Source organism: Calypte anna, chromosome 14 (assembly GCF_003957555.1).
Source record: "Calypte anna isolate BGI_N300 chromosome 14, bCalAnn1_v1.p, whole genome shotgun sequence".
Lineage (NCBI taxonomy): Eukaryota > Metazoa > Chordata > Aves > Apodiformes > Trochilidae > Calypte > Calypte anna.
The window spans coordinates 9,290,144-9,317,241 of NC_044260.1; the positions used below are offsets into that span (position 1 = coordinate 9,290,144).

The 27,098-nt window shown below is 37.7% G+C and overlaps 1 protein-coding gene across 1 annotated transcript in view; it reads left to right on the plus strand.

Moving 5' to 3' along the window:
• The window catches only part of CPPED1 (calcineurin like phosphoesterase domain containing 1), a 36,650-nt gene that overhangs the window by 3,100 nt on the left and 6,452 nt on the right, over positions 1-27,098 (plus strand). The window contains exons 2-3 of the mRNA XM_030460015.1: positions 6,835-7,053; positions 20,802-21,224. Of these exons, the coding sequence (XP_030315875.1) occupies positions 6,835-7,053; positions 20,802-21,224 (642 nt within the window). The remainder of the gene's footprint in view (positions 1-6,834; positions 7,054-20,801; positions 21,225-27,098) is intronic.

A 27,098-nucleotide genomic window follows, 5' to 3' on the forward strand; every position in this document is an offset into this window, starting at 1 on the left:
GTTAATTAATCTTTCTAAAGAATTAGTAAGTGCAATAGTTATTGTCTTTATTGTAATTTCCATTAACTTGTCTGTACAGATGCCAGTTTTGCCATCAGTAGTTGCTCAGGAGACTCTTCATTGTAGGTGTGATATTGACCCTCTTCCTGCTCCTCTGGTGCAAAGGCAGTTTGTGAGCAAGAGGCAGCTCCCCAGGGGTTAGCTGTTTGTTTTTCACTTTTGAGTTCTTCTGTGGATGCCACCTAATCTCAGTGGTTTGTTATTGCTCATGTTTCTTTGAATCATCTACTGATATTTTGACTTGAGCCAGATCTGATGCGTTGTTTGTAAGGAAGAATTGTTGTATTAGAGCTTCCCAAGTTCCTCACAATAAACACAGATGCAAAAAAATGTACATGGTTTTCCTGCTCTGCCTCACTGCCTGCCAGGCCAGTTGCTCCTAGTGCCTCTATAAAGGGCTTTATTAGTTTTCAGATTTATGCTGTTTCCAGTTCTTCACTTTGCTTGACTTCTTGGGCTCCTGTATCTAACCCTCCAGTGGATAAAGTCTTTCCTTTTATTTGTTTGAATGCTTTATCTTTTGGAAGGATGCTGCCCTACATGTACCTCCTTACGGCTGCTGTTCGTGTTGTTCAGTCAGTCTGGATTTGGTCTTGTCGTAAATGCTGTGCATATGCTCTGAGACTTTGGGTTAGTGTCTTTGAATAGTTTTCATGCTGCCTTCAAGGATTTTTGTAATTTTTAAAAGCATAATTGCATATAATTCACCCTCCTTTGATATTAAATACAATTGCAGTTGATTTCTTATTTTGCCATGCTTTTCACACAAGAGTTGGATCTTGGCACATCACAATTACTGTTCTAGAGCTCTTCAACAGCAATATTTTTGAGCACTGATGAAAACTGCTTCCCAGCTAGCATGTTCCATTCTGAATACCAGCTCCAACTCTCATATGGGTTAAGCAAATTTTAAGTGGGTTTTTAGCAACTTTCTGTAACTTCACCTTGTCATTATGCAAACCACCCCCCCTTCACACTTACAGGCTTGGGCTGTAAAGTTTCTGAAATGAGTTTGTGTTAAATTTGGGGATGAGCATAAAGGCATAATGAGAGTTTAGCATTCTGTAGCCCTCAGTACAAATATACTGTATCTGAGGGGGCATTTCCCATCCGGATAGTTATCTAATAAGTTTAAAAGTGTATCTTTTCAAAATAGTAGCACTGCCTAATTTGTTTGGGAAACTATTCTTTCAGTGTCTCTATGGACATTATCTTTGGTTTTTAGGCTCACTGCAGATGTTTTCTACAACAATTACTCTGAAAGGATTTTATGTCTCTTAAAAATGTATTTTGATTCTTGTTTTGAAGATTTTCCACTGATGCATGTAGTTGCACCTTCCATGACAGGTTGCATTGGTCAGTCAGCAGAACCCTCTATAGCAATATCTTTGATAGTCTTTTCGGTGCACGTGGAAAATATAGCTGAAAGGAATGCATAGTTCATCAGATATAAATATTTTATGTTTAGAATTAGATAGAAATATTTTATGTTTAGACATACAGACAGTGACAATGGCAGGTTTGAAGCCATAATTATTTTTAAAGTTTTAATAATAAGAAATGATTAAGGGTTTATTCTTTTTCAAGCTATTTAAGGAGTTAAATTATTTCAAAGGTAAACTGCAGAACAATTGCAAAGGAAAAGGGTTTCCCTTTTGTGTTGTTTATAATGTATAAATATTGCCTTCACTTAAAGGATTTCAGAGCAGTGAAATTAATTCCCCTGGCAAACCCAACATGAGAATAATGGCATTTTTTGTATTTCTTACTGTCTATGGTGTACTGAGCAAGCACTAGGCATGTGTCCACGTCTGTTCTCCTCTGATTAGAGTAGTGTCTGTAGAGGGATCATGGAGAGGAGTAACTGCTCATAAATAACTCACTTCTGTGAAATGCTATAGAGTGTAAAGGAAGAAAACCAATGTAGTGTTGAAACCAGACAAAGTATTTTAAAAACACCAAGGGAGCACTGGAAAACCCACCACTACAATATGGCTGTCAGGCCAAAATGTGGTGGTTTATATGAGCAATCTCTTTATGTGTGTTTGTCACCCCTGGAGAGGCAGGAAGAAAGGGAGAAATTATGAAGAGAAGAAGGGGAAGAAATAAGGGCATGGAAGATATTAACTACTGACCTCTAGAAATGGTGAGCTCCAGCTTCAATCCCACTTAAGTCCTTGAGGTGTCTTTGTATGTGTTATTCTAATACGTGGCTGAGGTTTTCTCTTGTGAATTGCTGCTGACTATTTTGGCCCTACACAGAATTAATCCTTATATAAAATTAGAATCTGGCACCATTTTTCAGCCTATGCTACTAAAATTATATTGCATTGATCCTCTCTCCATACTTTGGCATGCATGGGAGTAGAAAAAGAGTGGGAAGCTATTGAAACGGAGGCATAACAACATATTCTGAAGTTGGACTTCTTCCGTGGAGATCAGCTCTGCAACTCTTAAGGAGGCCTGGGAACAAAATAGGAGTTTTTTGTGATTCTATATCTAAGAGCAGCTCCACAGACATTATTTGTCCTTCAGCAATGGAAGCCATATGTATATCAATTACCTGAGAAATTGCTGACTTCTGTCTGACATTTGCATTCATACTGCTGTGGTAAATTCACAAGGTTGCAAACAGCCTCTGTGTTCATAGGGATGAAGAGCCAATTTCAGGTGGTCTCAGCTCTGTTCCATTTTTCAATGCAAGAGAGAAGGCAGGAAAAAAAAGGTGTATTAATTGAATCCTCATCTTGTCTTTCTCCTAACTAGCTGGCACTTTGCCTAATACAACTACACAGCTCATGCAAAGGCTTGAAAACTGGACCTGGCCTCTCATGGACTTGAAAATTCAAACTCCTATTCAGAAGGGTACCCCTGATGCCATTCCCTAAAAGTCATTGCTTGCTGTTTTGGAAGGCAAGATAGCAATGCTGCTATTTAATTGAAACCTTGTAGAGTAACACCCAGGACCTGGATCATGACAAGATGCTCACTGCAAAAACATCTGTTCCTCCCACCACTTGTGCCCAATGCTGTTTGTTACTCATCCCCTGCCAGACTTCAGCATACCCTTAGCATACCACAGAGTGGGGTTTTTTTATTACTCTTGTGATTCAGTGCAAAGTAAAAAAAAAAAAACCAGGTCAAGCAAATTTTTGTGGTGCCTGATTTACCACAGACATGGCCTCCCTGTTCTGTTTGAGGGTGCTAACAAGCAGCAGTGAGGGAGAAAAGTAGGGTATAGAAGTTTTGTTAGTAATTATCTGAATGTGGTCCATTGTTAAATAATTTAATTGTTAGGCAAAAGACTTCTGGATCCATCCATAGTAGTGGAAGATGCTTTTACATTGTTTCTCTTTGCTACCCCTCTAGCACATTGGTCTGTTGAAAGAGCATTTGTGCAGGCTGCCTCAGAGTCTGAAGAAGTATTAGCCAGAGTGCACAAATGCAACACTTCAAACCTCAGCTGGACTGATGTTAAGTGTTGCACAGAAAAAGAAAATCTTTCATGAACTTGTCTGCAGATAGACCACTGAGAGAAGTAAACATTGCCTCCTGGATGAGCAGAATTCACAACAGGCTGAAGAATTGGTGTAGATGCAAGGTTGCTTGAGTGGTGGTGTACCAGGGCAACTCTTCATGATATTCTGCAGTTATTTATAGCAACTGAAACACACTCCTGATAAACAAAAGAACTACACTAAACAGTATTTGGTTTAAGTAGTAGGCTTATTGGCTTTTAAATAGGGTTTCTAGTTGGGTTGATAAATAACAATGCAAACATAGAAAATAATCAATCTTACTGTTACTTTTTGTAACTCATTGGTAAATTATCAAATTGGTAAATTATCAAATTATCAAATCAAATAATTATCAAATAATTAGCTATTGACTAACATTACTGGGTTAAGATCAGTTAATTAATCTAACATTTTAAGTAAATGTTATTTATGTAGCCCTGATTCCTGGATTGTTTCTGTTGTCCCTGTTTTGCCATCTTCATTCTATCATTTTGTTTCCTACAGAAGAACATAGCATATATAACATATACTTCTGTATAATTTTCAGTTCCTTTTCACCTCCTATCTCTTTCCTTTTCTCCCCACTCTTCACCTCCACCCCTGCATCTTCTGTTTCTCCTTTCTTCTGGCACTTCTTGATTCTGTCTGTGTACTGAACTTATCTTTTAAAATTCATCTTACCAGTGTCTGTCTCTCTGCCTCACGTGACCATCACTCACCCACTCAAAACAGAGCATCTGTGCATAGTCTTGGAAACATTCAGGTACGTAAAACCTAGAGAGCTACTGCACTGGCATGAATATAAGGCAGGAAAAAAAACCAGTATCCATGAAGCATATATTAGAATAGCCCCTGGTCTGGCCCTGTGACCTGTTTTGTATCAGCTCTGCATGCTCCCTGACAGTGCTTTGTCTGCTTTCCAGATGTCTCACTGTTCAGGCATTGTACCTGAAGCTCCTTGCTACCTGGGATGTGATGCAGTGCTGCTTCCTGGCCTGCTGCAGGGGCTTCACCTGCCATCCCTGGTGTTGTGCAAGGGGAAATACTGTCTCCATGGCTGAAACACAATCTTTTGGAGCAAAGAGTAACTGTCTTTTTGCAAGTATTTTCTGTAAAAATGGCTATGTCTCTGTAGTTTACATAGGCTACTATGGAAAAAGTTACTGGCTTTAGATGAATCCATAGGAAACAATTAGATTTTGCTCAGCATTGATTATCCATGCTGTCTACTGAGTTGCTGGGACAGGTGTTAAAAATCCTGCCACTTAGTTCAAAGATTTGAGTCCTTTTCCCATTTAATGACCTTGAGGATTGTGCTACTCTTCCAAAACACTTTCCCCTTTTTTATTTTGTGTGGTTCATAAAAGTTTTCTGAGACGAGCTTCCTTAACTGTTTTTTTCTTAGCTTTTTGCTTATAAAAACTGTAAGTTGATTTCTCTGCACAAACAATACTTTTGATGCAGCATGAAGCTGCTCTTTATGGCAGTCGTATTTTGGCATGCAAGGAATAAAATAAAAATCTAAATTACTTTGTGTCATTCAGCTAGTTCCATAAGGCTTCTATTGCAGGCTCATGGGTAGATGGATCATTTCACTTCTCTGAACAAGTTATATAACTGGAAAAGTTAATTTCATTTCAGAATTAAAATCTAATGAATGGCTAAAAGTTTTTATCTATACCATGCATTATTGTTATTTAGAACAAAGCAATGCTAGTGGGAATTAACAGTGCTAATGGATTATAAATAATTTTATTAGAAGTAAATGTTTGGGGTTTATTTTAACTAAAATGTAGAAGCTTGCATTTGGCAAAATGATCTGGTGCCATAGCAACAGATAACAACTACAAGCAGCTTTAGGGAACTGACCACATTACTCTTCCCCAACCCCAGCCCAATCATATGCTTGGTGCAAGAGATGAATTTTGATCTCTGTTTCTAACCTCCCTTAAAATAAACCTATCCCACTGCTTACAAAATAGGAAGCTCCCGTTCTAGATTACTTGAATGAAAAGCAGAAGTAAATCTACGCAGTGGACATGTTACTTGGCTATGTACTGTTATGGAAGCTAAGTTTTGCCTCAAGCTGTATTTCAGGCCAGACTGACATAATATGGGAGCACACTGATGGATTATATTTTAATTTGAAATAAGATGCTGGCTTTTTTTGTTTTGGGTTTTTTTGTTGTTTGGGGGTTTTTTGTTTTGTTTGTTTGTTTGGGGGTTTTTTTAGATTCAACTATAGATTCATGTAGTCAGTTTCAGCAGTTTATATGTGTTTTTTAAAAAAATGGATTAGCACTGAGCCAGATACAGCTATTAAAATACTCAGATTGAAAATGAATGCATTAAAAATAAACTGTGTACTTGTGTTTGTACTTTAATTTCAACATTAGATGTAAGTCTCTCAAAAAGGATACCCATTTTTCCATTTTTGGTTTTAATTTGTAGCCAACTGTTGTTTTATTTGCAGTGTGTTGAGATCTTTTTTCCTAATGTTTCCTAACTCTATCAATGCAAATTTTTTTCTCAGTTCTCACCTTTTTATCATAGCTCTTGGGAGTTATTGTGGAAGTTCTAAATTAGGATTTTCATTGTTGCTGCTAATTCTGATCTTGTTGGATTTCGTGTTTGCTGACCTTGGTCCTGCTGAGTGGCTTCAGTTCTGACTCCACAGAACGTGCTGCATCCAACTACTCTTTGAAAGTATAAGAACCAAAAGTACTTTTTGGTAGTGGATCAAGGGTTGGACTGGATCTCAGAGGTCTTTTCCAACCCAGCTGATTCTATGATTCTATTTAACTCCTTAGATTTCCAAGTCTACTGGAACCATAAAATGTGAAATGTGTTGTGTGTGTTTTAACTTGCTAAGTGAAGAAGCCATAATTGGAGCCTTAAAAGAATCAAATGAAATCTAATGTTATACACTTGTGTTATGCAGTGGTCTTGTAATTTCCAGTTTTATTTGCTGAATTCTTCACATAGTTTTCCTCTAATCAGTCTGTAATTACCATGTGGTATAATTAGATTAATACAATTCCATTTATTGCAGCTACCCATTAGAGGAAAATTTTGTACTTCTGCCTTTATATTTGTCCTATATGAATGACTATAGAAATCTGTACTTTCATTAAAGCAGTCTCAGCCTACTTAGGAGAAGAGCAAGCAATTTAATGATGCACAGAAATGTTCATTTTCTTTAAAAGCTTCTCTAGTGCTTGACTTTTTTTTTTTCTCTCTCTGTTTTTCCTTCTAGAGGATGAGTACCAATGGAAAGGGCCCTTTTACTTCATCCAGGGAGCAGATCCTCAGTTTGGACTGATGAAATCTTGGAGAGTTGGAGAAGCTGACAATGGAGATGATGAATGGGGAGAAGAAATCGTATTAGCAGAGCAAGCAGTGCAAGCCATTAACAAACTAAACCCTAAACCCAAGTTCTTTGTGTTGTGTGGAGACCTTATCCATGGAATGCCAGGTAAGAAAATTAAAATTGTAGAATGGGAACTGTAGCTCCTGTTTCTTTATAGTTCAGATTGCCAACATGTCAAATTTAATTTTATTGACTTCACGAATATTCTTTCATACGATTGGGTATGCTACTGTTATGGTATTTGGGAAAAAGTATGCTTTGCAGATGATTCTTGAGACATTCTGATTTCTTCACCTGACTTTCTGTATCATTCATTTCAGGGGTGTACTTTTGGTAGTTGGGTTTTTTCAGTGGGACTGAGGAAATTTTCTTCGAAATAAAAGACATAAGAAGTCACTAAAATTCTTTCTTCTAAACAAATTGCTTTGAAAAGACAAATAGGGACTCTATCCACTGGGGAAATACAAAGCCAAGAGAAGAAAAAAAAATAACTGGCTTTTTGAGTACCTGATGTGGGTGAAGCTCAGAATTCTGACTTCCTAATACTTAATAAATTCAGCTGCTTTGATAATAAAATGTGTAGAAGTCTGTCAGTAAAACCAAGTTCTAGCATTCTATCCTGTTGTTGTGGGTCTCAGACATCAGTTTCTTGTGTATATCCAGAAGAACCACCAACAGTGCATCAAGAAAGGTGGGTTACAAAGTTTGAGAGTTAAACTTTGAAACAGACTGGTAATATTTTCTATTTTATAGGAGATAAATACTCTCCTTGGAAGTGAATGACAAAGTGGTTGACAAGTGGTCTCAAAAGTAGAACTAAGCACAGTGTCTTACATTCCTTAGACTTGATAAAGAGCAGAACTGCAGACATCTTTAGCTATGTAGCTGAGGGTGCAGAAATCACTAAGTGAGCTTGCAGACCCCTCTTTGTGCAGTAGTTTGTCCTGCACTCTGCTCTGCCCTCCCCCTGCAGTGGTGCTTCCCACCTCTTTTGCACAAGAAGGGTTTGAGACCTTTCACTAATTCCTTCAGTGTCCTATGAAATGGATTTTAAAACCCTAGCTGTCAAATTGATTGACATTACTTGTAGATTACAGACTTACTTTTGATAAGAACATGACTTTAGTGATAGTGTGGGAAAGTGTAAAAAACAACAGATTTAAGCTTGATAAAATCTACTGTGTAAAATCTCAGCAGCTTGGTAACAGGAAGTTTGCCATTATGCAGTTGTTTTATTGGTTTATGTTCTTCCATTAATTTTGGAAGAATATGTTTGAGCCAGAAATATAAAATAGTATCTTCCTAAGAATCATCTGGCCTTCATATAGCAGAGTTTTAATAAGTATTTTGATTAGGACTTTTAATTTGTGAAAGTGTTCCAAGTATGTTATCCTCAGTATCTGTTGTACGAGGAAGATGTTTCAGGACAAATAATAGGTGTTCTACACCCTGTTGAAAAGAGTCTTTCACTTTCAAATTTAAGTACACCAATAAGCTAGGTTAATTTCATTTTGCTTAGATATTTCTCAAAGGCTCAAAAAACAATGCTTTTGTCTATATTGACTTTAAACTGTGTTATTCTAAGGCTTTTCTGTTGATTGTGTAAGTGCCAAGTACAGAGAGCCAGCAGCCTTCTACTACTGAGTGGCTAGAATGCAATAAGTAAGTCTTGCTGTGTGGAGGCTTTTATGGGTTTTTTTCTAGTAATGGATCTCTGCAGTCATTATTATCCTTTTTACCAGGATATGCCTCAGACTTCCATAATGTTCTAGATACAAACCTGTGGGAGTTTTGTAAAATCCTGTCATATGCTCATTTTGCTAACAAACACGTAAAAGAAACTGATGGGCTTGTACTGCTGAGATCACTTGGATTGTGTGATCTCTGTGCTGTGCACTGTATAAATATTTGAAGCTGTAGTGTTGTAGTGTGATTTCCAAGAAACTGCAAGAAAGAATGAGCAGTTCCTGGCTCAGTGATCCTAAGGGTTTTTCCAGACTAAATTATTCTACGATTTTCTCACTTGAGCCACTGTATTTTAATTCATCTAATAATTTCTTGTTTATTGAAACTGTTTTTTTGGAACTTTTTAAGCTTGTCATAATGTAGTTACATAAAATAGCTAAGGAAATGTGCTACTAAAAGGAATTTTAGAATATTCAATTCTAACAAATTCATGGAGTACTAAGTGTAAAGTTTATGATGGCTGGTTTAAAGCATGCAGTGTAGACATTTAGCTGAAGCAATACTGAAGCCTTTTGCAAAAGAACTCCAAGAAATCTCAGAATTCCAGCAGCTAGAAGTAATGAACAGAATCCTGATCAGCTGGGAAGCAATCAGGCACAGCACTTGGAATCCATTACAGATGTCATTAGAGCAACGAAGTAATCAGTGTCAGTATCATGGTATTTAGCTGCTGATTAAAAGTAGTTTGTACTCTGAATATTATTTTCAGAAGTTTTTCTTGATTACATAATCAAGAATGGGATAGCTATTCCTAGTAATGCTAATATTGTGGTACATAATCACGAATTTTAAGCAATACCTTACAGTGCAACTATGTTACTGAAAATAATTTCTGTAAACTCAATACTTACCTCTAGATACACCATGATAATTAAAGACTTGGCTTCTGAAGCCATTCCTGTGCATTAAGTTGGTGTCCCATACCTTAATGTGTAACATTTAGCTTCTTTGCCCCTCTTGGGTGTAGCAAAACCCCACTGTTGGTGGCTGATCTCAAGTCACTGAAATGATTCACGAGCTCAACAAACCTGGTATAGCTCTCTCCATAGATTGAGGACAAACCCCCCTGCCTCCTTTCTTGCCCATCTTTCCTCTTTCAGTTTAACATGAAGCATTGTGCTTCCTTCTTCATCCCATACCTTGACTTTAGATTGGTGTGCAGGAAACAGCTTCTGCATTTCAACATCTTCCATTATAACAGCAGAGAAATCAGTTGTTTGCAGCCAAGGTCACCCTGTTGAAGCCATGAAGAAGCACTGACTTCTGAAGCTAAGAATCCTAACAGCTGTTTTTATGTGGCTGCATTCCTTTGGAGGAAATTTAAACTGCATTTTTTAATTATGCTGCTGCTGTCAGTAGCTTGGTAGACATCATTTCTAACCAGCAATGTCTTTTACATGATGTAGCCCAAGACCAGGTTTGTAATTATTTTTCATTAATTGGTCTATTTACATGGGTGAAAGAACAAGCAAGACAGCAGCACTCCTGCAAACTTTACTGGGCTCTGACTGTAATAAAATGTAGCTGTTTAGACACCTAAGTGGAACGAGGCTTGTCTAATAATGTGTATAATCAAAAAAACTGATAGAACTTGATTAAGCTTGATCTGTTAACAGTGTGATAACGAATCAGTGAGCAAGTAATGTTTATGCTTGCAGTTTTAATTGCTGTGTATATGTTAATTAGAAGAAATCCAAATCACTAGAATTGAGTATTATGGCACTTGAAGTACATTGCAAATACTTGTACTAATTCCTTTAGTTAAATGAAGGCATAATCCCTAATATACACATTTCCTGCCCCAATCATTCAGTTCTATATTATCTGACACAAGCCTTTTCAGAAAGCAAATAGGGATATGCACCAACCTTCTGCTGAGAAATGGCACCTATAGGTACAGTTTTCCATAGTCTCTTCCATAGGTGCAGTACAACCAGTCACAGGTATTAATAGGCCAGTATTTAAAATGCACAGTAAACTCCTAATCCTTTGGGGATGATGTCATCATTTCCTGTTGCTCAAGACCTCCCTCCTAAATTTTTAAATTAATTAATAATCCTGGGCTATTATGTTATTACAGTCATATAGGTGTGAATGCCACCATTGTTCAGGAGGACAGTGAAGAGTATTGCTATTGCTGCCTAAAGGCCAGCAGCTGGGCTGGCTTTGCAGTGCCCCAGTCCCAGTTTCTTGGGCTTGGTTTGAGCATGTTACAGGGTCTGTGACCTGGAGCTTGGGGCTGGGTGTGTGGTGTTACTGTTAACAGCTTAAATATGGGGTCACAGCAAAGGCTTTAACATTAGAGAGACACAGGCCCCCACCCCAGCCTATAAGCAGGCCATGGATGATCTGTTACTGCTCCTTGAGGCAGTACAGCCTTGGGAGCTGGATAAAGACTGCTTCAAGCATGAGGGGTGGGGAGAAGCAGAAAAGTAGAGGACAGGGCAGCTGGTGCAGCTGGGGAAAGCAGTGCCTTGAGCACAAAGCCACATGTAGTGGGGAAATTGGTGGACTACCTAGAACCTGTAACTACCTGGCATCCTGTAAAAAGACAGGATCATGAATTTGGGAGGGAATTCTCACTGTCATGTAATCAACGTGTAGACTGCTGGACATGCAAGTGCACTGCTTGTTTCACCATCTCTCCCTATTTCTCTCTACCTTTGCCTGCTTTCCCTTTTTGCTTCAAGCATCCCTGGGCTCCTGGCTGTGATATGTCCCTGTCCTGCTCTTTGCCCCTGTTTCCAGGGCCCCCAACTCTTCTCACCTGCCAGTCAACTCCTCATGACCGCATCCACCTCTGTGTGTATGCTTCTTTCATGCATTTCTCCCTCCCCACACACAAACTGTGCACATTTTGCTAACAGTGACTCCTCCATAAAGCCTCAGTAAAGCGTATCAGCTCAATTTGACAAATTATAATTTTGGTCACCACTGTGTGCTTTCTGTGAAAAGCAAAGCTGCTGCCTATGTGTCTCCCCAAAATTACATACTCTATCCTGGCTTCCATGCAAACTGTCTTTTTTCATATAATAATACAGGTGGTAAGAGGTAGAAAATTTTTTAAAAGCAGGTGCAAATATCAGAGTATTTTGCAGCTTATTGCAGGGACTCTAAATTCATATTTAGGCAGCAATTAAGGGACCTGGTTTTCAAATCTGCACTTCTACATTTGACTTCTGCTTAGCAATTTGATAATAAGAATACAAGACAAGCTGGGCATCCTGGCTTTTATACAATCAGTACCTCTGACAGGCTCTGACACATACACTGTAGAGAGTGAAATTGCTTACATTCAGAATAGACTGTTTCAGAGCAGAGGAACATCAGAGCTGATGGTTCTGATGTCCAGACAGCAGTATGTCTTCATTTCTGTTTATAATCACTGTAACATTTGAAGGCATCTTCTCTCCTGAGAGAATTACTAACTGGATTATTCTGAGCTTCTTTCCAATGCCCAAATTTGATATGCAACAGCCATGGTCCAGATTATTTCTCTCTTGTCCCTGTGTAAATATGGAGTGCATTAATATGTCTTATTTCAAACGTATAGTTATTATAGATACCAAACTTTAAAGCATAGGCTGCATCATGTGATTATAAACCCTGCCTTTGCAGGGTGCTCCTTAAACTTTCTTGAACTCTTTAACTTTTCAGTTTCCAAAATCAAGGGAAAAGCACCCACCATAGCAGTTGTTTCTAGTCAGAGCATTATTATTGAAAACCTGTAAGGAATGTTGTAAATTCTCTTGCTTAAGAAACAGTCTTAGACTTGACCAGGAAAGGTCAGTGATTTATTCACCGACTTTCAGTAAGAGCTCAAGCTGGTACCTCCCAAAAGTCCTACGTGTCATTCAGTTTTGGATCCAGTAAAAATGAACATTGAGTTAATAAAGTTTCACAGCTCCTGTTATATTTGATATTATATAAAGTCCACAGTCATCTGCAAGTGTATGTTTTTCCTTCTTAGAAAGTATTTTGCAGACATAAATTTCCAATTACTTTGTGGTTGATTCAGCTTGACATCCTTTCTAAGTGGTAGTGCTGTGCTTGTGCTTTGTATGAACTGGGTTGTTCACATTCCAGTAGCTGAGTTGGTGGGAGATTGGAAATTTGCTGCTTGTAGGTTTTGCACACAAGATGTGATTTGAATATAATGCTGAAATCTGCATGCAAATGCACAAGCTGCCATTTATACATTTGTGAAACCAATAAATTACAGAGAAAATGCCAGGTCCAATACAAGTTCTTAGTGTTATGTACAGGGAATTAAGTAAGGCATTCTACAAAGGAAAAAATGCCTGATAGTTCTTAATATCTTTATTAAAAAGTGGTTTTATCACAGTAAATCTGGCTGTGAACTGTTTTTACTATTACTTTAAAAGTACAGTTAACCCACTTTCATAAACAGAGGAATGTTCTTGCCAGACAGAATTAAGATGCTCTTCAAGTCTTTAAGGGAAGCATCTATACATAAGATGTTCTGCGATGTTTTAATTTTAACTAAAAATACAATAGTTCTTGAAAATATTTCCTTTCTCATCTAGAGGCATGAGTGCTGATTTCTGACCTGTCTGTATAACAATCATATGAGCAGGTTAAAAAATGGTGTCTTTAAAATATGGTTCCAATTTTAAAAATTAATATAAGCATGTGACCTTTACCATATATTGCTCTTTTTTTGCCATTTGAGCTGGCTGCTTGGTTTACTAACAAAAGCATGTGTAGTATTTTAACTCCCATCAGCTTGGCACAGCTGGCGAGGAGGCAGCTGTATTCTACTGCCACATGCAGTTTCAGCAAAACTGTCAGCTAAATCCCAAGTCCTGAATCTTTAAATGGAGATTTATAATAGAGCATGAAGTAGAAAGGGCACAGATTGATTTTGTTAACTGCAGGGCAGAAGCTGTGGCTTTGAAATGTTTCTACTGAACCAGGCTGTAGGTGAAAATTTTGTTCGTTGATTACAAGGTGTTTTTCCATAAATATATCACTATCTGAGCAGTGGGGCTTTTGTACTATCATACAAAATAACATGAGTCTAAGTTTGACCTAATTTCCTGACAAAATGATACCTTAACTCACCAAATTTACTGCATCCATTTCTTTTGCTGTTGCAGCCTATCAAAAACTTTGACCTGTTGGGTAGAATAGAGTCCAAACCAGAAGAATTCCTGGCTGTGGTCTTCTCCAAACTCTCACTAATGTTAATAATATCTGGAATCTTGAGACGTAATTAATTATACAGTTATATCAAATCATATGCTTTTATGATAAAGCTTCTTTCTTGAAGCTGGACTTATTATTTTTTAAGAGTAACTTGCACAAAGTGCTTTGGATGCCATGCAGTTATGGTCAAATGAGCTGTCTTTCTAGTTTCAAAGTGTTAGCTTTTCAAAAGGCACATTTCTAGGCTCTTCCATCTCACTGAATGGCAAAGGAGTTTATTCTTCCTTGGAAGTCAGTGGCAGAAGATCTGGCTTTCATAATTTTGACTTGATAATTAAGATGAACCAAGTCTTTTCCCAACTGTTAGCTCTTTTGTAGCCAGTGGAGGTTAATGTGGTTTTACTGGGCAGGAACTGGACTACAGAGCATCCAGTTCTCCTGTCTGTGGCTCTAAGCAAGCTGTGTTACCTGTCTGAGCACAGCACAGCTCCTGTTTGTATTGTAAGCTCTCCTCAGAACAGCCTGCAGCCAACATGAGTGTGGAGCAAAGACACAAACTGGCAAAAGAGGATTTGGGCTGAGAGAGCATATTCTAAGAAAGAAGCAGTCTATCTAAACCATTGCCTCTGGCTGGTATTAGCTGCACTTTCATTCTGCACTTGTTCTGATAGCAAAGATGTCTTTGTGAGGGGAGAAAAATGCCTTAGCCAGCTGGAAAAGTACATGTCTTTTTAATTAATTGTACCCATTTATTGAAAGTGTTTCTCAGCTTAACAGTGAGGACAATTTTGTCAGACATAGGGGACCAGTGTTGTAGAGAGTTATTCATTGTGCTGTAACTACTTAATATGAAACTGTAGACATGATGAAGGTGTCAGAAAGCTGTAAAAGTCTCACAGGTGGTCATTTGAAGAAGGTGTGAAAGATTATATTCTTGGCTCTGTCCCTTAAAGTGAAGAACAATTATTGGAAACTTTCATACCTTCAGCTTGTTTACATTAAGTTTGTTGTAACTCCTGTAGCGCTGTGGTATTTTTTCCTGCTTGTGATGACTTCCTCAGAAGAACAGACCCAAATGGGAGTGAGGGCCTGGGCTTGATGTGACAGCTCTGCATAGCTAGGAGATGAGTAAGGATATGATGAGCAGAGTTGTACTTTAAATGAAACATGATACTTATTTTCACAGCAGAAGGTAGAACAGTAAACACCACAAAATAGGTTGTTAAGTGGGCACCTGTGTGGCTGGCACTCAAAAATGTTGGCACTTGCAGTCATTATATTTAATGTCATGCACCAAAACTCTAGGAGCAGTTGGTCCTCTCATAGGCTTCCTCGTTCATTTTTGGGGCTTTGTCTTTGTTTTAATGTAATAATTAATAGCTAAAACTAGAGCTAAAGTTTGTTCTTTCAGTGCCCAAAGTTATAAAATGAATTTAACTTGTGCTTTCATGCAGGAAAATGCTTTAGTGTGATCCTTTTTCTGTCTCAGAACAGATAATTACTTGTTTTTAATATACTGAAAAGATCAGTCGCTTACAGCTGTAGATAAATGAATACTGCAGTGCCTGCTCTTCATTGGAACTAATGGTATGAGGCTTTTTTAAGTTAGACTGAGTAGTCAGTTTGTCCAGTAGTGAATAAAGTAATCTTTACATTACTTTTAATGGTATAATATTTTTTTGCACACCATAAAATTGTTTCCAGGCTATTTGGATATTAGGAATTTGTATTTGTCTAAAGAAGAGAGAGGAGATATTTTGGCTATTACAGCACAGACTAAGCCTGAAAAACTTATTTTGAAACATGACCATACAGGGTTTATTAAAATTGATCAGCTTATTCTTGCATGTAATGATGCAGTAAATGATGATCTGCAGAATGATGCAGTAAATCACATGACTTCATTATGGCAGATGCTAAAGGGGAAACTTTAAAACAAGAAAAAATGAAAAGCACAGACTAACAAGAGCACTGCTAAGAGTGACCTGGGTGGCCTCTTTCTGTGCCAGTGCCCTATTACTGCATTTTTGTAGCATCCTAGGAAAAATTAATGTGAAATGGAGAGAGAACAAGGTTTTTTCCCTCACGGTTCAGGGAGAAGACAGAATTGTTGCTTTTCTGGGACAGTATCATGTAAAGCAGTGAGAAGAGGGTAAAAGTTTTCCATGACAATAAAGGAGTTGCCCATACTGATGAAACAGGGAAGGCTGGGAAAGGGCAGCACAGCAAGGAACAGTGTCAGAGCTTTGGGGTGGGAAAGCTCTATCTGCATCAGTGCCCTTGAAGGGATGCTTGGTTTTCATTAGCAAAGATAAAACTGTGTATTGGTATCAGAGATGTGACAAGATGAGAGCTCAGTTAAACTTTTATTTATGGTAGTACATAAAACTTAGAGGCAGTAAAGATGTAATCACAAAAGGAGCCTGAAAAATACAATCTGATCTCAATTATACCATTGCTCTGGGGCCTTTGCTGCCTTCCAGGTGACAGGCACAGCAAAGGGGTGTCACTGGGTGGGGGGTCAGCTGAGAGGGATGATGTAGGAGCTGAACTGTAGCCCTGGTAAGCTGGAGTCAACAGCCAGGTATCCAAAACAACAGCAAAGATGATAAGCAATCTTATTTTGAACAGGAGGAAAAGAGTTTCTGACACAGGATAGAGGAAGCAGTTAAATTTCTTTCAGTGGAGGTACTTAAAAAAGGAGCATGCTGTGAATATGGCTTTGAATTCCCCTCTTTAGAAAGTTAGGGAATGCTGCCAGGGAAGGTCCTCTAAATGGCATGCAGAAGTAGAGCAACTGCACTCAGTCATGGAAACAAACAAACAAAAAAAGATAAACTTTTCAAGAAGAGGAAAATGCCCCCATCCAAGAGACTCTGATTAATGCAATTGTGAGGATGCACTGTAAGGCACAGGAAAATACAAATATCTTTCTTCTGTTTGCTTATAACAATTGTGTGATTGCTTCCAACAAGAACTGCTTCTCTTTTGAAGTTGGAGTAATTCTTCTGTTATAATAAATTATAACAATGTTCTTATAAATTTTTTTAATAAATTTTTATATGTTTTTATAAATTCCATTTTTGTAAGTGGTGTTCGGACATTTATTTTGCTTTTATCAGATTTAGTTTTACTATTTCTATTTGATATTTCGTATCTTTCTAATATGCAATTTAGCTTTTACTTGTTCTTTGATAATCAGTCTCTTGGATTAAACATTAGGCAGATTGCAGTTGTCATATCAAGAGTGTTGCTCAGATAAAATCTCATAGTTAAACCATTTTCTTTTTTATTTTATTCCAAACTTAAAATTTGTGCTTTCCTTTAGAAATTATATGCTTGCAATTCCTGTGTCTGGGACACTTTTAAGATACATTGCAAGACTTAGACCAGTAATTTAGAAACACAAAAAATAGTTGTGCTACATTTTTACATGTTGTTAAGTTGGCTAAAGACATCTTGGATAAGTTCATCCTATTAGTGCCTGTGCTTGCCCTCAGCCTAAGGTTAACAAAGGTCTTGTTGAGACAGAAACCACCATAATAGTGGGGATTTAAAACATGTACTGACTCATTAGGGCCTCCTGTGCCAAACTTTTAAGTATAGATTTTAGGGCCACATGGTTTTTTATATCTGCAGTATGGTTTCCTGTAGGAAGCCATGACACAGTACAGTCTGTGTCAAGATAGATCAGGTAAGGGGGTACTGTTCTGGCTCCTGAGAAAACCCATCCCCAAAAGGTCTAAAAACAGCAGCAGCATCGTGGATGGAGCTGCAGCAGCTTGTGCTGGCCAGGTCCCTGTAAGTGACTTCTCAGGTCATCTTCAGAGAGTAAAAATTTCTCTGAAATGCATCCTCATCATGTAATGCTGAGAAACTGACCTCTGATGGGCTCTTTCTGTGGATTTATCAATAGCTTTGATTGTTAGAAGTCAGATCATGTCACTGGAACTTTCAGCTCTTACAAAATGACATAAATTGGAGATCCAGGGCAATAGCCCTGCTGTCCCCACCACAGTGTGTCCCCTTGCAGGGACTGTCTCCTGCCGTGGGGAGGTAGTTGTAGTTCTCCTAACACTGACACAGAAACACCTGGAGGTAGCACCTAAGAATACCATTACAACCTTCCCCATTCTCTTTCATAATTCACTCTCAGTAGAAAAATGTTTGCTATTATTAATTGGTTGATAACTTTTCATCTGGAATACTTTTGGGGAAAAAGCTAATATTGGTGGAGGTTACTGTAAAGTGAAGTTTTCCTCAGATACAAAAATTGCAATGACCACACATTGCTCAGATGATACTGCTGGAGGTAAAAAGTGCTTCAAGTGGTTTTTATAGCTAGTGCATTAAAAAACCAAACCTAGCCTTTGTTCATAGGTGCTCTATTCTGTGGAATACCATAGTAAACAGTAACTGTGGATTAAAGGATTATTTCTTTGGCAGAATAATCTGTGAATTATAGTTCTGCTGACTAAAGCCACCTTCAGCAAAATTGCTTTGAAGTACTTCCTTGACATCTGCTCTTTCAGTGAGTGAAGCCAGATTGTCTTGACACCTCTAAGCAATGCAAGAAAGAATACTGAAGTGTTCAGGCAAACAGTGATGTAACATGCAATAGAAACATGTACTGCAGCTGAGACATTGACATTCTGCCTTTGTGCTCCTGGACATGTTGCTCAGCTTTCAGAAGTAATGGACTGGGAAGCTGCAGAGAATTCTAGGCAACTACACTAGCAACAGTTTTCACTTTCATGTTTTTCATGAAAGCCAAACTGCCCTATTAATTTGTGAAGTCATTTATCTCAGGGCAAGGCTGTATTTACAGAACCTAGCATAAAGACTTAAATCCCAGGCCACAGTATTAAAAATGTCACTGCACGTGGTGCCAGGATAAACACAACAGAAACTGATTTCAGTTACATTTATGCCAGCACCTCCCCAGTTATTTTTTTTACGTTGCCTCTTGGCATTGTGTTCTTCTCCTATTGGCCTACAACAAACCTCTATCTAAATATGTTCTGGATGATAATGGGAATAATTACATATTATAGCTGCCTCTGTGTCTGGTAGAGATATTGAAGGGGATAATTTTATCCTACAGCACTGACCACTGTAGTATTCTAGTGGCTTCCTTCTTTATCACTTATCTTTTCCTCTTTTGTCTTCTTTATTACTTTCCCTCAACTGTAAATTTAGAGGGAGGTGCCTCCATTGTGGCACTGCACAGTGGTGCAGTTCATTATACCACAAATAGTGCACATTCCTGGAGCCCTTCCTCTCCAGCACTACACCCAAAGAGTTCAGACACATTACTCTACCTTTTCACACCTTTATTTCCCTGGGTTCCTCCTCTTCTGGATTTTTTTTCTTTTGGCCTTCTACCAAGAAAAAAAAGGTCAAATGAAGATAGTGTTGTCCTTAAATTATTTTTGTTTAGTATGATTTCCTGGGCTCTTCAGACAAAGACCTTGTTTTCCATTTTGAGCAATCTGTTTTCTGCAGTAAAACTGAACATATCTCTCTGTTGCTATAGAAATAATATTGCATTAAATGAAGGAACCAATGCCCTACTGTCGACAAATCTAATCTAAGTGTTGGTCTCTAGAGCTTCAATTTCACCACTGGGAAGAGGTATACATAATTCTACAAATTATTTCTGTAACATGCATAAATGTCTTTATATTCTGAAACTGTTAGCTAAATTTCCCAAAGTGATAGCATGGAGATGAACATGGTGTAATGTGCTTGCATATATCTTAGCAGAGCCTTCACCTTCCCCCTCCATACATTTTCATATTTATAACTTGAAATTTCCAACTCTCCGCATAGGAAGGCAGGGAGTGAAAGGAAAGCAGCTTTCTCAGCCAGGTTCCCTACCCCAGGGACAACAGAGTATGCCAGACTGATTTAAATCTTTGTTTTTATTTTTTCAATATCCAGCTTCTCCAAGTAACATGAGATGGCATTTGCCCTGTTTTTTCTAGGACTGATAAGGTTATTTTCCATAACTGGTCTAAACAAGGCCCCTGGTACATTTTTATACCTCACAAATGGATCTGCTGTCCACTACTTTCCCATCTACACTGTATCATTTGCTCAATATTTCTAAAGTTCATCAGAGATTTTCTTATAACTTTCTACCCTGTACAGCAGTTGAACTCAAGAAAGTTGTGAATTTTGACCTTATGCACCACACAGCAAATCTCAGATCTTTATTTGCATTTAGATATAATTTAGACATAATATGAACATGTCTTTCTCCTCAGTATTTTTCTAAAGCTGTCTAATTCTAGTAACAGGAATAAAGTGATCCTTAAAATGAAATCTTTGCTAATAATTATTGCTAAGGGTCTGTGTTTGTCAACGTGTTGATCATAAGAATTTTACAGAAATGAGAAAAAAATCTTTTCTCATATTTACATTGCAGGAGCCCCTCTAACGCATGTCCTTGTATAATATGTACAGATAGTTAGAAAAGTAACACAACATTGAAAAGTAAATTAAGATTGATGTGCCTGAACCTGTATGGAAATGGTATGTTGTAAAGCTGATTCCAGAGCTCTTGTAAAGATCCTCTCAAGACTTCCTCATAAAAATGTAGTTACTGCTTGTGAAACAGGCCCATGTTAGATATATGTTATGTACTGCAGGACAAAATGTGATTTATAAATGTTCAATTTAATTTATGACTAATAAGCATACCAATGGCTTCTGATTACTCTTTAGAAAGCATGGTAAGGGAGAGACACAAGTGGAAGGTAAGGGGTTGAGTGGACATACAATACTAAAGTGAAGATGGATTCTGGAGCCCTGCTTAGCATCATGATCCCATGTAATATAGAATATTTTCTTACTATGGTTATTTCCATAATAAAAGTTAATAACAGTGGTAGGAAAAGATAGCATAGACACTAAAATGTGTTTGTTTCCTGTAGGAACTCGATGGAGAAAGGACCAAGAAAAAGATTTAAAGAATGTTCTGAAGAACACTGATCAGGACATCCCATTGGTATTTGTCAGTGGAAATCATGATCTTGGCAATACTCCAACAAAAGAAACAATTGATAATTACTGCAAGAACTGGGGAGATGACTACTACAGCTTTTGGGTTGGAGGTGTTTTCTTTCTTGTTCTGAACTCTCAGTTGTACTTTGATTCTTCCAAATGCCCGGACTTAAAGCAAGCCCAGGATGTGTGGCTCAATGAGCAATTGGCTGTTGCTAAAAAACATAAATGCAAGCATATAATAGTATTTCAGCACATCCCTCTCTTTCTGCAAAAACCTGATGAAGTCCACGATTATTTCAACTTTGAAAAATCAATTCGTCAAGAGATACTGGAAAAGTTTCACAAAGCAGGTATTTTCTTCAGTTTTTCTATTTGTGAATTTTAGTTTCAAAATGTAATGGGTATGTTGCCAGACAAAATACATTTAATTCAAACGTTATTGTTTTCAGAGTAATTTAGATATTGGTTATAAGCCTTATTGATCCCCACAGGTCAGAATTATCAACTGAATCTAGTCAACCATAAAAACTACCGAACAAAATTTAAAACTCTAAATGAAAAGTAAGAAACTGAAAGTGAAAAACTCTTTTAAAGTAAACAGCAAGGATTCTATTTTGGAAGTACTGGTGGATGTAAGACAACCTGAGCTTTTCCTCCCTAAGTAGCAGAAGATCAGGTATTGCTGTAGGAGAAAAAAAAATGGGTTTGTTTTATATAAAACATGAAAACAGAATTTGGAATTACCTTGGAGGTTGTTTTCTCCCACACTGAGCCAATTTTAAACCAGGAGTGTAATGTACTCCATATTTATTCAGTGTGAAAAACAGTCTTGCTCTGCTAAGATGAATCCTTTGCCTATCCATTAATAATAGGGGCCATTTCTGGGATCAAGGGGAGGATGGAACCTGTGCTAAACAAATATATTGTACCTAATCCCTTTGCTTTATGTTCCTGGGGTGACAGTCCCTCAACATTTCCTGCCAGTCTGCCACTGCTGCATCGGTGTCATTTTCTCGGTATCTCTTGAGAGAGCATGTTATTTGGATTACTGAACAATGCAAATTGTTTATAAAATTGTTCCTGATTTACCATATAATTGTTGAGCCTGGACTCATCCAAAACCAGCCTAATTTCCAAGCTCTGAATCTCCCAGTCAGTGTTCCCAATCAGTGGGGCCAAAATTCACAGCTACCTAAGGGCTCTCCAGGGGACTGACACATTTGCAGGTTCAAGATTTACAAATGGGTTTTTTTTTCCCTGTAAGGAGACATGCTGAGAATACCCCGTAATACCTTTACCCTTTTTAATTTTCATGCTAGTGTTAATATAGTGGGATGTATTGCTGCTGGAAGGCTGGCAGCTGAGTGACTGCTTTAGGTCCTGCTGGCTAATGACACATCCCAGTTGTCAGCAGGAGGACACTGCCGTTCAGGTGTACCCCAGTAAATAAGGATTCTCGTGGAAACTCAAGCAGTTCTGTTCTGGAGTTCTCTGTCATCCAGATGGTTTACCAACATTTGGCAACACAATACTGGGAATATAATTAATCAGGAGTTAAAGGAAATTATGGAAAATATTATCACTGTAGTATTTAGCATCCTTATGTCTCTTGGAGGGCTATTTCTGATTGGTTCTCCTAATGTGTATCCAGAGGTTTAACCAGAAGTTGGGTAGACTTCAAATGAATAGGGTAAAGGAAGACAGAATGAGAGAGCAGAGCAATACAAGACAACTGTACAGAAGAAAATCCCAAACTCCTTTAGGATCCCATTTGTCCCTTCCCTGTCCCTCATTCCCATCCCTTAAAGTCCTCCCTAAATGACGTATTTGTTTGTTTCCTTCATGAACAGGTTAAATTTTTATCTTTTGCTTGCTGTTTTATACCATAAGTAAATGAGTCATTAGGTAATATTTACCATCAAATAATCAAACATTTTGCTAATTAAATGAATACAGAGAGCAGGCAGCTCAGTGTAACTCAGGCTGCTGAGAAAAATCAGCTGAATCAAAAGTTGTCACAGAGTTTCCTTAGTAACGGGTGTGTTCTTTCCATTTTCTTACTCAATTGAAGAAGTCTTTGTAATACCACAAAATCCTACCAGTGGATTACAAGCAGGCAGGGTATGATGGTTCCACAGATATGCAATGACTCCACTTACTTTCTCTTGGCTTTCCCAAAGAATAATCAATTTCAGCATATCATTATATGGGAAATTTGTTTTCACACAGTTTACTTTATACATTTTTGGAGGATTAAAACATAGAGTATTGCTAATGAAATCTGAGTCTACTTTGTGTTTGGGTATGGGTTGCTTTTTTAATGATGACTTGCATCTTAAGGTTGTAACGCCTTCTACTTTATAATTGTGGTATAGCAATTCTGGAAAAAAAGGATAATTCTGCCTTTTTAACAAGTCCACCAGGCTGCTAATCAGTCTTTCCTTCCTTCTGCTCTCTCACTCTCCATTTCAGTGTCTGCAATCACTTTGAAGGATTGTTGAGACACAGAAAAAATTCAGCATAAACATGCATTTTTTAGGGGTTGCTATTTGGCAATATGATACAGTGGGCATTGTATTTCAGTTGTTGATAACCCAGGATCAGACCTAGAACTATCCCACTTTTCATATTTATACTTTTTCTATACTTTTTCTGCTTTAAAGTGAGGCATGCAACCTCAGAAAACTATTATTTTAAATTCAGAGCCCAGATCTTCTGTGGTTATTCTCTTCTAATCCCTTATTATATATAATGTCTTTGTCTTAAGCATCTGCTCATTACAAGCAGAGATAAAAGACTATCTATAGAGGCTACATCTGGTACGAAATACTGAATTACATTTCTCACATTAGAAGTGTCCTTAACAGTTGGGCTAATTAAAGATAAAATCATGTCCTATGATAAATATTTATAAATTGAAAATCTGGCATCTGTAAATATGTATTGCTACTGTTAAACCATTCTTGTAAGCTGCATGTCTAAGAAGTCCATTTTTTCCTTAAATGCATTATAACAAGTATTGTCCTGAAAAACTGGTATCAGACACAGTGAAAGTCAACTCAGCTGAGAACATACTTTATTTTATTTAGGTAATTAGGTACTTTATTTAGGTATTTAGGTACTTTATTTAGGTAAAAATAACATTTCTGAAAGCATATTTGTTTAACTTCTGAAACTGGAGCCTCAGCTGTCAAAGCTGTCTCCTCTACATGCAGAAGCTAAGTACAGAAAATAAACCTGTGTGCAAGAACTGTGAATGAGCTGACCTGATGTTCTCATCTGTGAGATCTGGAGTCACTCCACTCTGCTGAGTGAAATGCATATTCAGCTTTCAAGAACTGCCTAGTTCTGATATAAACAGGTTTGCATATAGCTCTGTGGGGAAAGTAAACAAGTAGTAGTAAAAGTAAACAGTCTGGTGTGTATGTCTTGTGCCCTTGATAAACATAAGTAATAAATTTAGCTTTTAAATTAAGCAGTTTATGTAACAGGAGACTACTTATCTTATTCCAGTATAATTTGCTTAGTTTTTTAGTGAATTTTTCTGACCTGAAAAGTACGGGTATCTTTGCCAAGCTATAGACAACCTTTAAAGACTTTCCATCCTAAGAACCATCACTAACACACTGAATTACTTAACACAAAATAGTAATAAATGTTCTTTAAGGTCCTAATGAAATAAAAGATTTAAGCAAATATCTGAACTTGTTTAGAATGCTCTGAATGATACCAGTACTCATAGATGGTTTTTCACCAAGGAAGTTGAGAAAAGACTTCTTGGTTCAGAGTGAGTGAAAGAATATAGGTGGTCTCCCTTCATGAGAGATTTAAATCCAGGAGAGAATCAGTAGATAATAAATCCAGGAGAGAATCAGTAGATAATAGATATAAAAGACAGAAGGAAATTCCCTGCAGACTCCAGCGGTTTTTAATTAGGAAGTTTTTCATTCAACTAAATGCCTTTAAAGTAATTTTTCAGATATGGCTAAAATACATACTGTAAAACTGGGAAAAATAACAAGCTAGATTTACTAAATAACACCTTTTATCATTATATTTGTAAATCTTAAGTGCTGTAACATTTAACACCTTTACTCATTAAATGAGTGTGGTACTCATGTTCTCCTCTAAGAAATGTTATGACAGGATAATATTAAAGGAATAAGCAGCTTTCTGAACATCCACAGCTGAGATCTATTTAAGCACAAAATTAAATCATAGAGTATGGAACACTTTTGTTTCTAAACTTTACTAGACAACACATGCAATATTTCATTATTTTCTTTGTTGTATAATCAAAGTTGACAAGGGAGTGATATTTTCTTCTCCCTGCTATTGAGACCCTGGTTATGGCAAAGCCCATATACCAAGTGAGTAATCACAGTGCTTGCTTATGTGTCTCTTTTTCACGATTTAAAAGAATTTAAATATGCTCACCTTCAGTTATTTAGATTAACCTCTTTCAATCTTGAAATTCTGCAGTCAATCTTGAAATTACCTGGTATGGGTAATCAGATCTGGTAGTTTCTAGGTTACTGTGTAAGAACAGTGTTTTTTAAGACCATTCCCCAGGCATGATTACTTTTTTTTTTCATCCATAAATTCAGTAGCAAGAACAAAATACATCTATTTAGTATAGTCTGTAATAGCATTAAGTAATATTTGTTCTTGGATAAAGTTTTTAAATGTTTAATCCGCTGGTCTGTAGTTCTCTTGGTAAAAACCTTTTGATCCCAAGAGCACCCAAATCAGGATTGTTTGGGGTGGTGTGGGGTCTCTAAGAAAGCTTTGCTTTCAAATGGAAAGAGCAGCAAACCAGGAAACAGATTGCACTGAAAGGTCACAAGAGGCATTCCCCAAAATTAACCTGAAGCAGAGTGACTTTCTGCAGATAGCACCTCCAAAGGCTTAATTATTTCAGCACTCTAATTAGGTGATCTGGAATCGCCCTCTGGCTCTGCCTCCTCTCATTATATAGGAAAAACAAGTGAGACCAAGATACTTCTCTCTGTAGCTCTGTTCAGTACTGTCCTATATAAAAATACTTTTGACACAGATATACTTTGCAAAACATCATCTTGTTCTCCCCCTTACAGACACCCATGGACCACCACTCACATCAGTCTCTGCAAACCAAGTTTAAGGAAGGCTGAAGGATCATGTTTGTGAACAACAGTACATGGGATATTTTATTATTTTATTCAGATGCTTATAGTGCTGTGCAGTTTCCATTCTAATTATTCAGTTCTATTTTATTCACACAACTCCTCTGATGAAAGTAGGGTAACATAAAACTTCTAAAGGGCTACACAAAATTAGTTCTATAATGTTGCTATTTAAAGTTGGCAGTAGAGATTATAAACTGGAGAGTGCTGCTCCCTGACACACCAGTGGGGCTGTTTCCCACCTACTGTAGCTCTTGGGGGGGAAATGTTTTGGGTTGGGGGTTTTTTGGGTTGTTGTTGGTTTTTTTGTTTGTTTGTTTGTTTGTTTTTTTGGGGGGAAGGGCTGGGAGACAAGGGTTGGGGGGGAGGTGGAACAGGGCCTGAGAACTACCTGAGCTCTGTGGAACAGTGCAGTTGCTTTCTTTCTTTGCTGCTGCAGCACCTGGTTGGTAGATGGGGTGATGTGACCAGTTTCAAATTGCAGTAAGGTGAAATCAATCCTATTCCACACGAGCAACTTTGAATACAAAGACAACTAAATATTGCCATGTGCTTTGTAGCACTGAAGTCTTGAAAAACAATGATGTATGCCACCTGCCCTGGGGAGTAAAAAGGAACAGCAAAAAAATGCCACTGGTAAATGTGTGCTCTTGTAGGGAAGCTGAAAGAACATCATTTCAGAGCACAAAAATGTCCCAAGAACAGGTATTGCTATTGAACCCACCATGTTGTTCAGCACTTCAGAAAGCAGCTCTATGCTGCACATGAAAGGAAGAAAGAAAAGCCAGTTTATGCCTGATACTCCTGGGGAAGTGCTTGAGATCAGTTTATCCATGTGGCTTTAAATGGCTGTATTTGCTATGAACACTGCCTTTTAAAAAGTATTTATCTACACATGCATGTGTGTCTCTTAGAAAAGCATCTCCCTTTCCCCGAGTACCACTTACTTTGTTCTCTTGCCCGTGAAAACTCTGAAAGGCTATTGAAGCATTGGTAACATTCAGGCTTTTTACTCAGTACAATTTTATTTCTTTACAGAAATTTATTTCTTTATTTCTT